The sequence below is a fragment of the Oreochromis niloticus genome, linkage group LG2, assembly GCF_001858045.2.
Source record: "Oreochromis niloticus isolate F11D_XX linkage group LG2, O_niloticus_UMD_NMBU, whole genome shotgun sequence".
Classification (NCBI taxonomy): domain Eukaryota; kingdom Metazoa; phylum Chordata; class Actinopteri; order Cichliformes; family Cichlidae; genus Oreochromis; species Oreochromis niloticus.
In genome coordinates, this window is record NC_031966.2 from 33,161,814 (window position 1) to 33,175,013 (window position 13,200).

At 41.1% G+C, this 13,200-nt stretch overlaps 1 protein-coding gene across 3 annotated transcripts in view; it reads right to left on the bottom strand.

Moving 5' to 3' along the window:
- Positions 1 to 13,200, bottom strand: part of aff2 (AF4/FMR2 family, member 2) — a 188,155-nt gene that overhangs the window by 67,706 nt on the left and 107,249 nt on the right. For all 3 annotated transcript variants that reach the window (XM_019346511.2, XM_019346508.2, XM_025898390.1), the window contains 3 exons: positions 11,673 to 11,709; positions 9,287 to 9,347; positions 2,003 to 2,057 (listed from right to left, as the gene is read on the bottom strand). In XM_019346511.2, the coding sequence (XP_019202056.1) occupies positions 2,003 to 2,057; positions 9,287 to 9,347; positions 11,673 to 11,709 (153 nt within the window). The remainder of the gene's footprint in view (positions 1 to 2,002; positions 2,058 to 9,286; positions 9,348 to 11,672; positions 11,710 to 13,200) is intronic.

Consider the following 13,200-nt stretch of genomic DNA (forward strand, 5'->3'; position numbering starts at 1 on the left):
CAAAGGTAATCCATTACATTAATCATTACTTGAAAAAAGTAATGGGATTACAGTTACTCTCTGCTCATGAGATAACGTTAAGTTTGGGTTATGTTTCCACTCAGGCCTTCTGTGTTAGTTATCGTGTGTTTCTTGTCTGCGTGTTTCATGCTGTCAAGCTTGTGTTGTCATGTCTGTGTCTCTCAGTGTTTCCTGTTTTATTTTGAAGAGTCAGATGTCTCCATGTTCAGTGTATTTTGTTTTACTTCCCCTGTGGTGTCATTATGTTGATTTGTGTCAGCTGTGTCCCCATGTTTCCACTTTCCCTGATCACCTGTGTGTATTTAGTCTGTGTGGTCCGTCCAGTCTTTGTCAGGTCGTCTGTTTTCTTCCCTTCATGTCAAGTTTCAGGTCATTCATGATTCTGTTCAGGTCGTGCTCAAGTTTCATGTTCATCTTTATTCTCATTCTCTGCGTCATATTCATCAAAGTTTAGTTTTTAGTTTAGTTTTCCCTCCAGTTCACCTTTTGCTTTATTTTTTGTATTCATGCTAATCAGCCACAATAAGCGGCTCGCCTTTTGTTTAAACTTGCGTTTTGTCTCCCTCCGTGTCCTGCATCTTGGTCCAGATGACATGACCCAATTTTGCTGTGTCATTTATGAAGAGCAAAATAACTTTGGGTAGAGTACTGACATCCAGCACCTGTAAACAGTGTTACTCCTAATGATTTTTATTTTATGCTGCTAAATATTATAGAAATCCTAAATAATTAGGCCTCGCAGATTCTGAGGATTCCTGCAGTGAATTTTGCAAAAGAACCAATAGATTTTATCTCACTATCAGTCATCATATCAATAAACTATTAATTGCAGAGTTGGAAAATATTAAGGAAATGTTCCCATCTTTTTTCCCTTTATCCTGTTTTCTTTTCCTCATTTTACTTTGAACTAATAAAGCAAAACTTAATGAGAGGGTGTTTCTATTTGACTAAAAGATAACTCAAAGCTACAAATGGTAAATGGACTGATTCTTATATAGGGCTTTTCTACTCTCCCAGCAGCATGCCACATTCACCCATTCCTATGAATTTAAGTGCTTACAAACTTAACATTCATACTCAAATGGATGCATCGGACGGCAACTTGGGGTTAGTATCTTGACCAAGGGTACTTGACATGCAGACTGGAGGAGCCAGGGATTGAACCCCCGACTTTCCGATAAGTAGATGACCTGCTCTCCTGAGCTACAGCCACCCTGAAGGAGGACAGTCATCTTACTATAATGATCATGGTGTATTTATTATAAATCAGAATTCTTTTGTTTTTCGTACCTGTGAATGCGGTGTTACGTTATCTGTTCACCTTAGTTTCATGAAATCATAGCGGCTACAGGGACGTAGCACTCAGAGCACATTCGACTACGAGCTCTTTAAACTCTTTCACACAAACTCTGATTCATCTGCACTCGAAAAAACATTCTTTGCCTTCATAAACAGGAAGCAATCATTTTGAGGAAAATGCAACTGAAATGTATAAAATCAAAGGTTCATTTATCCAAATAATGAATAGTTAACGAAAACATGCTTGATATAAACTGAATGTAAACCAGTCAATTCCATTAAATCTAACATTTTACAGCATACTCATGTAACTCATAGGAAGATTTACATGTAATCCTATTACTTAAAGTAAGTCTTCGAGTATGTGGGCACTTTGGGGGCTCAGTATCCTTCATATGGAGTCCACAGTCAAAGCTGATGCAAGTTTCTAAATATCCATCTTTTAAGCTACTGTAATACAAGACAGTAAGTGACAAATGGAAGGAAAAATGAGGACGAATTATGCCTTCAGAAACACTGACAACTCCCAGATGAATGAATTAACAAATGTGACACATCCACAGCTGAATTTACTGCGTGCTATGCTAGTAGATGAAACGCTGAAGGACAGATGGAGGAGAAGCCGGAGCGAGGGATCATATGCAGCAGCTGAATAAGAGGACAGACAGCAGAGGGAGCTCACCTGTTGTTCGGCCTCTTCCTCGTCGCTGCTGATCTTCAGGTCATCCTCCAACATTCTGCACAGAGACACAGAGACATGTGTTATTGCGGCCGTGACCTCCTGTCTGCTTGCATTAGTTTGGTTATGGCAAGTTGTGATCTGCAATTCCCTTTCAAGAGCCTTTTTTTTTGGTCAACGGATTAATTACACAGCAAAAAAAGCAGCAAGCTGGTGGTTCATTTTGGGGAATGAGGAAGCGGACATTCACTGCTAAAAACCTACCAGATGTTCAGCTTTTAGAGCTCAGGGATTGTTTTTTCACCTGGAAACTTTCTGTCTGACAACTGCTGACCTACGGCCAAGAATTCCTTGGAAACAAAAGAGGAGGTGCTCGGCAGACACGGGCCCTTCATCACGATTGCACGCTGATTTTTAAAGAGGTTTCTAATTGGAAAAAGAACCTGGTCGTTGCCCCGTTTCTCCTATTCTCGTGTTTGTTTTGCTCTCCCTGTGCGAGAGATCAACTTCTAACAATACAGCTCCAATGAAAGAGATATATAAGGTGCAGTCGATAACATGACCTCCCTCACAGCATCACCTGCTCCTTACCACACAAATTATTCAGTATTTATGTGCTGTGGATTGGCAAGTTCCCATGTTTTATTGCTTTATATAAACCCTCCACACAAACTACTGTTATTTTAAGCTTGCACTGCTATTGTTATGACAGGAGAATCCCCTAAAGGGATTTTTACTGCCTCACGAACCACTCTTGTCAGTGCTTGCACCGCTAAAAAATACTCCCCAGTGTTGTGGTGTTTTCAGATGGGGCCGTATGAGTCGTGAATAACCGAAGCACAATAAGAAAAAGCTTTGCAGATAAGGGGCACGGCGCTGCACACGGCGATGATAGATATGTTTGAATGAATGAATAATGGATTCATATTTTATTTCATAAGAAGGGACAGATGGAGAGAGAGAGATAGTGAGTGAGATGGAGATGATAATGATGGGGAAGTGAGGGGGAGCGAGTGGTGGTGGCGGCGACTGAAAGAGAGGGAGGCTGAATAGAGAGCGAGGGAGAGAGAGCGAGGAAGGGAAGCATGGCAGGGAAATGAATAAAATGCACAAGAGAGAATAAGGAGGACAGACGCACTCAGATATAAATGAGTTATGGACTAAAGCATCCATGACATGCAGAGCTTAGAAAGCAGAACATCACATTTCTACTAGGTGCAGATGCTCTTAATTGGCTTTATAAAATTGAGTCCTTTTATTGGTAAAAGTTCAGCGCTACCAGAGCTCCATCACTCGAGGAGGTTTGTCTGAGGAGATATTAATATTTTCTTAAAGCCACAATCAAAGCCACGCTAAGCTAATTACTCAATACTTCCACATGTGCATCTGCTCACACTGCAAATCTAAATGTACACACGGCTTTTATTTTCCCAGTCTGCGTCTGGACACTCGTCTGTCTGGAGCACAGCGGAGCGCTCAGCAGATGACGAGCCACAGATTTCCCTCCGGAGACCAAACCAGTGCGTAAAGTGGAAGTTGGATGGAGTGGACAGATAACGGTACGCTAACGTGTTCATCGTCTTAGCATAAGTTCACTGTCAGAGTTAAGTTTACATCTTCTTCATCACATTTGCAAGAGTTTCAGAAAACTTGACCTCTGACCTGGAGGTCGAGGTCCCTGAGATTCAAAATCCTAGGTTTATACAGCTGATCACTGGAACTAAACTAATTTGGGTCATGGTTTGTTGTCTTTTGAATAAGATTTTTTAAGCAAAACATTAGCTGTGAATTATTAACACTGTGATTACTTACTGTACATGGTAGAAAATAAAAATCTCTACCACGTCATGCAACAACACCTGCTTCATTTTAGCTTTAAGCTACTTCCTGTATCAGGTTCAGATTTATGAATTCACTTTTTTGCATTTTCTATCTGATCGAGTTTCTTCTTTGGTATAATCTTTTATCTTTCGGAACTATTTTGTTTTCTGATATTGATATTAGATACTTTTTAAATCTTGTTTTTCATGTTTTGACTGAAAGTATTTCTCCTTCTTCTTATTATTATTAACTGCATTTTAAAAACAAATGTTCAGGAAAGTGTTGTCAGGCTGCTATTTTAGACTTTACCTGCGTAGTAATACCACCACTTGGACCCCAGTGTTATGGTGAATGATTGCTGGACACCAAAGGTAGCACTTTTCCAATGATAATGTAGGGTTTGTGTACTACCTGTAAGGAAACTGGTAATTATTTTTGCTGTAAACTTATTTAACTGGCATCTTTGGCACTACAGAGTTCCTCCTCCTATTTGGGATTCTTCAAGTGGTTTGTTTATCCTTTCTAATGTCTCAGACTTTGTAAACCTGAAATGACAAGCTTTTATTAGCTCTCGCTAATTAGCTAGCTAGCTAGCTTAGTTCAAAATGTATTTGGCAAAATGGCTAAAGTTAGCGTAGCTGAGGTTCAACTGTGTCTGTGACTTATTTTTTAAGCGTCAGACAACTTTACTTAAAGTGTACTGCAGTAAAAAGTCTTTAAGCTTTTATTGTCGTGAGTTTTTTTTTGCATTATATTTTATTTTATACAAAGCCCTTTTTGTTGACAAATGCAGCCTAACCAAGGTGTTATCTGTGTTTCTGAGCCAGCAAAGCTCAAACACTGGCTTCACTAAGGGAGGGTTTTTCATGCATTTGCCTAAATGAATATCATGTGATTGGATCACAGTGTCACAAAACCCCTTACTCACTGCTCTATCGACTATAATGAAACAGCTGAATTCACTGTGTTTTTCTTATTGGGCATTAAGGTACTGAGCCTGTTGGAGAGGGATTACAGCTGGATGAGTTTTCTGTAAAGCCAGACATAGTAAACATTCAGCAAAGAATATAGCAATTAGCCTAAACAGCTCATTTACTGTTGAATAAGACGAGGTAGGCCTATTCATTATCGAGAACATTTTACGCCTGTTGAGCATCACAGTGAAAACAGAGAATGGCCTAATGGCAGCAGTAAACTAGGCATTGTTTTTAACCAATAACAATTATTTCACCCTAATAAACAAAGCAGCATTTATGTTTGAATACAAGATTGGGGAAAAATTGCACTGTGGGGTATACATGAGTAATCAACAGGAAAGGGTTTATCAGCTTTGAAAGCTTAGCATAAAACAGCACAGAAAGCACTGCAGCTCCCACAGAACTCATACTAATGGAGATATAATTAACTATTTAACTGCATATCTAAAGTGAAGGAAATGAGAACTTACATTTTGACCTGGGACTTTAATCAAACCATCCAGCTGAATTACCGCTAACTTACAAGACTGCCTTGACTTTTTCTTAAGTTGCAGGATTTTTGCATCATCTCCTACCCATCAAGTCTTTTTTAAGAGAGTGCTTTTTGACGCCATCCTCACCAAATACTCTCTAACCCTTATTTAAATGAGGTTTTTAATAAAGTGTATAAATAATGCATCGCACTTGACACTTAAAAACTCTCATTAGATGTAGTAACACGAGAGTTGTACTACTTTATATGATATGGTGTGACAGCAGATCAAAATCCTCTTCCTTAGATACTGAAATATCTTTAACAAGGAGACTAGCGTTTGCAGGACAGCAACCATTAAAGACCGCAACAGGTCAGCACGGTCGCAGACCTGGTCCCTGACTTCAAAGCCACCATTTCAAAGGCTACGAGACAGCGAGCACGCTCTTGCAATAATTTTATTTGTGGCTCAGTCTTCAAACACTGTTTTTCCTGGTGTTACAGTAGCACTACAGAGATTAGACTTTTAGGGAATAGGACAGAAAAAATATGGGTCATAGTATTATCATCTTTGGCACTGCAAAGTTCCTTCTATTTGGGATTCTTCAAGTGGTTTGTTTATCCTTTCTAATGTCTCTCGCTTTGTAAAGGTAACTAGCTAGCTAGCTTAGCTCGAAATGTATTTGGCAAAATGGCTAAAGTGTCTGTGACTTATTTTTTAAGTGTTAGACAACTTTATTTACAGTGTACCGCAGTAAAAAGTGTTTCATACGTGTTGAAAAAACTACAAACATTCCACAGCTTTGTTCTTTGTTCTGCAAAAAGCAGCTTGCTACATTGTTACAGCATCATACTGTATATGATAAAGACTTATTTAAAAAGAAATGTCTGTGTAATTGAACAGTTTGTGGCTGCTGATAAACATTACATGCAAGCTATTTTAAATAAATATGAAACCCTGATATGAATAAGCAAAAGAGAAGAGATGGATACATATATAGACGGAGTTTAATTTTCCATCCATCCATCCATCCATCCATCCATCTTCATCCGCTTTATCCGAGGCCGGGTCGCGGGGGCAGCAGCCTAAGCAGAGAAGCCCAGACCTCCCTCTCCCCAGCCACCTCCTCTAGCTTATCCGGGGGAACACCAAGGCGTTCCCAGGCCAGCCGAGAGATATAATCTCTCCAGCGTGTCCTGGGTCTGCCCCGGGGCCTCCTCCCGGTGGGACATGCCCGGAACACCTCGCCCAGGAGGCGCCCAGGAGGCATCCTTGTCAGATGCCCGAACCACCTCAACTGGCTCCTTTCGATGTGGAGGAGCAGCGGCTCTACTCTGAGCCCCTCCCGGATGGCCGAACTTCTCACCCTATCTCTAAGGGAGAGGCCAGCCACCCTTCGGAGGAAGCTCATTTCTGCCGCTTGTATCCGCGATCTCGTTCTTTCGGTCACTACCCACAGCTCGTGGCCATAGGTGAGGGTAGGGACGTAGATCGACCGGTAAATTGAGAGCTTCGCTTTTACACTCAGCTCCCTCTTCACCACGACGGACCGGTGCAGCGTCCGCATCACTGCAGCCGCAGCACCAATCCGTCTGTCGATCTCCGGCTCCCTTCTCCCATCACTCGCGAACAAGACCCCGAGATACTTGAACTCCTCCACTTGGGGCAGGAACTTATCCCCGACCCGGAGTGGGCACTCCACCCTTTTCCGGCTGAGAACCATGGCCTCAGATTTGGAGGTGCTGATCCTCATTCCCGCTGCTTCACACTCGGCTGCGAACCGAGTGTGAAGCTCGCACTGGAGTTTAATTTTAACTTGATTAATTAGTTCAGCTCTTTCTGGGATAGTGGCACGGCTGCCCCTCTGTTGGTCTTCCTTGGTCTCTTGTGTTCTGGGGGCCTCTGGATGTCTGGAGTTTTGATCTCCTCCATACCTGCTTCATGCCCTGGAGGACGGGGCAGTGGCCCCCCACACCCTCTAGCAGATCATTACATGAAGGAACCTTTTAAAAACAAGCGCGTTCATGCTCACAGGTGCACACACGGGTGATCACACACACAAACTACACCCTTTTTGGCTCCTACCTCAAAGCACACTGTGCGCTGTCGATCCTACGTGCTGCACAATAATGTTTAATATTTAGTATTTACTGTCATATTCCCATATATCATTGTGATGTTGTTTATTACTCTCGTTTTCTTCTGCTTGCTTTCTTTTTTTCTTTCTCAACAGGTGATCCAGGTGATCGATATATGTATTTTTTGTCTGCTTATTCTGTTGGTTTTTGGTTTTTGCCCTTCTCCCCCGTCCCTCTTCTCAGCTGTTTTTCTTTCCCTCTTTCTTTCTCCCCTTTCTTTCCACCAGTCAAGTCTGTCCCGTATTCAGCAAGTCAAAATAAAATAAACAATAAAAGGTGAATCAAATGGACCATTACGGCAAGGCTGGGATGGTCCATTTGGTAAAGTAAATCCGTTGGGCATCTTTCTTCGCCTTTAGACAATAATTCTGATGGCAAAAGAACCAAACGGGACAGGTTTAAAAAAAAAAAAAAAAAAAAAAAAAAAAAAAAAAAAAAAAAAAAAACTTGATTAATTAGTTAAGAAACAACTTTCAGGATAAAGTCTAAGTATGTTTAGCAGATGTATTGCTGACTCATTTACTGACCACCCCTTCTTGTCACATTTTAGTTTACTCTGCAGCCAGTTAGTGTCATTTTCCATGATTGAAAAAACAAGAACCAAAAGGTTAGATGGAGAGGCAGGTAAGGTGGTAGTTGGTATATGAGTCACATGACTTCTGACTCCTATTGGGTTACACAGTTTTCAGACTTTCTTATGTGTCACTTTTCAGTTAGGGTTAGGGAAACAGCTGCTATTTGCAACAAGCTTCTCCACGAACTTCTTGACACAATTTCAGACATGGAATAGCCGGTAACACAGCAAAGAGGTCCAGCTTAATGACTCAAAGCAACAGATGAGCAGATGCTAGCAAGTGGATTACCAAGTGGATGAGTTATTAAAAAAATCACTATAATCACAGCTGGTATGACGGGGGACAAACGCTCTATACAAGTCAAAACCATCTTTGTACCCAGCTGTAAATATGCTTCTTAAAGTTGGACATTTTAACATGGGAGTCTGTGGGGACTTATCTGGAGCCAACCTCAAGCAGCACCTAGTGGAACTGCAGTTTGTGCCATCTGGGGCACCTTTCAAACCGTCAGTCATAAAAGGGGAAAAAGTCACCCCGTATATATAGTTGTCATGAAATGGGGAAATTGACTTTCAAGGTTAAAAACTGATTTTTTGTACCAGGCTGTAAACATGTCAGTTTCATCTGTGAAGTTGGGGATTGATTCACCTCTGGAGAGCCTAAAGGGGTGTCTGGAGAAACTGACGTTTTTTACACTTTAAGTTAGCTTGATGTTTCATACCCAGAGGTTAGCGCTTGGCTTGAGATGAGCTGAGAGACGCAGCAGTTTGATCTTACTTAACATGGTGACTGACACTGTTAAAATATGAACTGCCTCAAATCCAGATCAGGGTAAGTTGGGTTAAGTTACCACTGCAGGAGCTAAGCTGGCTAGCTAGCGTAATGACACTCAGTCCTTCCTTTCTCACTTGCTCTTGCATTTTTGACTCGTTAAGCTCATCGCGAGCAAATGTGCAGTGCAAGCCGGGGTCATAAAGCGGCCTTACGAGTCGAGATTTGTGCCTTTCCACTCTCATCCTGCCGTACAGCTCTGTGAGTGATGCGTGGAGTGGGTTGCAGCCAGAGATGTTGCAATATGCTCCCGGCTCACGTTAAATTAATGTAGCTGCACTTTCCCGCTCTGATCCACACAATCTTTTTTTTCTCCTCCTACCACCAGTGAATTTCATCCAAGAGTCAAGTTTAATTTTACCTTGAGGCAAACGCAGCAGAAGCAGCAGCAGCAGGTCAGAAATTCTCAGTTTCTGTGTGTGTGTGTGTGTGTGTGTGTGTGTGTCAGAGAAAAAGAGAGAGATATACTCACGACTTCTGCGGTGCAGTTGGTGGTTTAGCAGCAGGCTTGTTAGCTGATACAGTACATCGCTCTGCAACACAACAGAGGACATTCAATCACTGTATCACAGTTTTGCATGTGTCAAGACTTGTGTCTGTGTGTGTTGATTAGTGTTTGACAGGAAGCCAAACTCACATCACTGTAGACCCGCAGTACTGTCACATTGGAAAATATGACACTCTGTTCCAGTGTGTGTGTGTGTGTGTGTGTGTGTGTTTGCTTTGGTAACAGGATTGTGGGGTAAAAACAGTAAGTAAATGTCCTTTTGCAATAAAAGTCAAACTGAAACACTCTGACAAAAACTCGAGGAGATTATTTATTTTCCAAGTGGATATACAGAGGAGCTTGTGAACAGAATCCTTTTTGCTCTATTTCATATTCCAGTCAGTCGTATTTCTTCTTTTCTTACACAGAGAGGAAAAACCTGCCAGTGGGGAAATGCTTGAGCTTTATATACCTCACAAATAACTCAAAACACTACAAGATGGATTTAACAAAGAGCAACAACCTCAGAAAAGCTTTTCATGATCTGATCAACCCTGGGAGTCGGAAATACTGTAAGGTACTACATGCAGTACTGGGTGAGGTTTGCATAGAGTCCTGTGAAAAAAGAAAGTTTCCACAGGACTCTCCTGTGAATAACTAAAGGCATCCTATGATTCAGTAGCTTGTAGAACCACCTTTTCCACCTTTTGCAGCAATAACCTGAAGTAATCGCTTTTTGTATGACTTTATCAACCTGTGGCAAAACAGTTTTTCCTCTCTGCTTGATAATATGTTAAAAACAGATGCAATGGATGACCAGCTAGACTCAACTATGGAGCTTTTTGACAGTGGTATGGCATGTTGCTTTATTCTGATTGAGTCATAATGACCCATTTTGTGGTTTCAGAGGTGTCTCAACCAATGGAAAAACAGACACAAACACAGGAGCCAAGAGGAGCCGGTGTTTTTGATCATTTTGAAGAAATAACAGTGAAATAGAAAACTGTATTTAAGGTGTTTTTCCTCTAACATCATCGCCACAAACCAGACATATTATCTGCATATATGCGGTATATCCATTAGGTCTTAGGAATCAAACCTTTTTACACCTGTTACTGATATGCAATCTGCATTTGGACGCATTATCTACATAATCACATCTGATCTATGTGTGTTAGCATTAACACCTTGTTTTAATTATTGTCTCATTATCTCAAATCAGCCTGGAATGTGATCAGATCTAGATATGTAAATTACTCCGGCCCCACTGGCTGACTTATCAACAATTCAATCCATTACTTTGTGCAACCTCCACCACCAACAAAGGTTTTTAGATATCTAGATATCGATTGTATAAACATCTTTATAGGGGCCTGTTATGTTATTTCCAGCTCTGTATTTTTCTTCCTAAATCATACTAGAGGAGCTTTGCATGATTCACAGTTTAAAATAAGCCATATTTATGTTATATAGCAGCCCCGATGGCCCAGGTCCCACAGGTTGGTTGGCAGCCAACTGGTAACCACCTCTTGCTAGGGGAACTCCGTATTCCCCAAACAGTTGTGACTGGATGTTGAAGGTTGCTTGCAGTCGCTGTGAAATTGAGGACGGTTTGGGAGCAGCACAGTCTTCTCACAGTGCCTGATTTTAGCGAGTGATAGCTAGCAACCTCCAGCAACCACTTGCCAATCACTTACAGAATACACATTTTTTCCTAGCAACCTGTGGTTGCCAGGGGGGGTTGTTTGTGCAGGAGGTGGGTGGGGCTTCTGTTTTGCTAGCTTGAGCTGTGCTATGACCATATAAGGACATCCCTGCTTCCTGAGATCCCACAGAGCCAATAATAGGGGGAAAAAAACCTCAAACTCAGCATTTAAAGCGAGTCTGAAGAGCTTTTAAATCAGTGGGATTGTTTGTGCATATGTTGACCTCATTATCTAAACTTTGGTTGAGGTTAACATCCATCCTCTAACCGTATTTATATGACAGAAAACGCAGGAGATCATACAACTGCTGCCGTGTGCACGCATTTTCAAGAAAAAGCTACTTTTTAATATTATGCATGGATTCATATAGACTGTGACAGAACCCTTTGTCCTCATTAATCTACTCTAATGTGATGCTGTCAGTTCAAACACAAGCCCCCGATTTCCACTCATCACGTAATCACGTTTGTTTGATTACTTGCTCAGATGAACCCAGGAAGATAAAAGCAAAGGTTTTTCTGACTACCCTCCTCCCGTGGCTATGATTTCATTTCAACGTCAGCTGCCTTTCTCACATTCCTCCTGGGTGGCGTTGCCTTTAATGGCCTCGGCAGCATTAATTATCGCAGAGCTCATACGTGAGTGTTTACGCTGGGAAAACTTACTCTGGGTGTTGTAGCCCGAGGTCACATGCTGTGACTCCTAGAGAGCGGGAGAGAAGGAAAGAGAAAGCCAGAGGGAGACGAGTTGAATGAATAAACCAACAGATGTCATTATTGATTTCACAGCAGCACAAGGATGCCATTACACAGAATTCAGAGCCTCTCATCTCCCCGCGTCGACGCTCCTCCTCATTCTTAAAACTCACTGTGACGCAGGATTAGTGTGAGGCTGGAGGCTGAAAGCGCCACAACAGTCTTTCCTAATTCATTAAGTACTCGGTCAGACTTACTGCCTCTGTGTTTACATTCCTACTTCACCTCACACCAACACCAATGAGGCGCTTTGCATATTAAGAGTAATTCATAAAAGCATGAGGCAAAAAAAATCAGCCCGCTGTTTCAGTGAGAATTGTTATCGTCACCTCTGAGATAAATGTTCAACACAGCGTTGCTGCTTCTTTTAATGTGACAAATCTTCTCGATATTTACATTACAAGGCGTCGTAAATCTTCCCTTTTTTGTAGCGACAGGTGAAACTTTGAACATCGATCTTCTGAACTCTTCAGTCTGCTTTTATTGTGCCTGAACTTCACTTTTCAAACATGTCAGACAAACAGTGCGGGTGAGAATACAGAGGATACAGGATACAGAGTCATTTTGCTGATGACATTTCTGTAGCTGATCTTTGTTTCCTTGAATCTTCAGCTGTGGCTGTTATCACTGTTCCTGTTAAATACACGCTCAGTTTTCTTGTTTTTGATGAACAATTAAACGATAAAGTGTAAAAGCATTCAACTTGAAGTCGTTTTTATCTTACTGATTTATTTTTAAAGCCTAAGTGATCTGCAGATCCTCTTTTTTCTTTTTTTATTCGACGGATGAATTTGTTCTGTTGATTATAGGCTGGCTGTCTTGAGCTCTGGCCGTGTCAGTGGTGGAACAAAGTCTTCTTAGACTGTTTTGTCCTTTTCCTGACTGAGCAAACATGTTAAGGGACAGTAAGATGAGACGGTAATAGCTACGTTAATAAGAAAGTCTTTTGTTGCCGAGTGAATAACTTTGCATCAAACTGTCAGTAAGTTTAATTCCAGTGAGTAGGTGGAAACTCTGCTTGAGTTGCTGACGTTACTTGACAATACTTTTTTATTACTTTGGTAGACTTTTGCGTTTCAGTCTGTCTGTAAACATGATAGCTCCAAAACTTTTGAATTAATTATGATAAAACTTTGTAGGGGTGTAGAGCAGGGTCACGTTAGCAATCCATTAAAATTTGCCTTACATCCACAACTTGTGCATCAACTTAATGATTTATTGGTAAAAAACTGACAAAAAGCCGAGAACTGAGAAACTATGATTCTTACAATTTATACCAACAACAACCAAAGGTGTTGTTTAACATGTGGAAACCTTTTTTTTCATTATGCCTGATCTGACAACTTGATAGATGATTTTAAATATAAATAAATAAATAAATAAATAAATATCTCTACTTTTAAGATTAGGGTTCAAACTTTCCTTTTTGCTAAAGCAT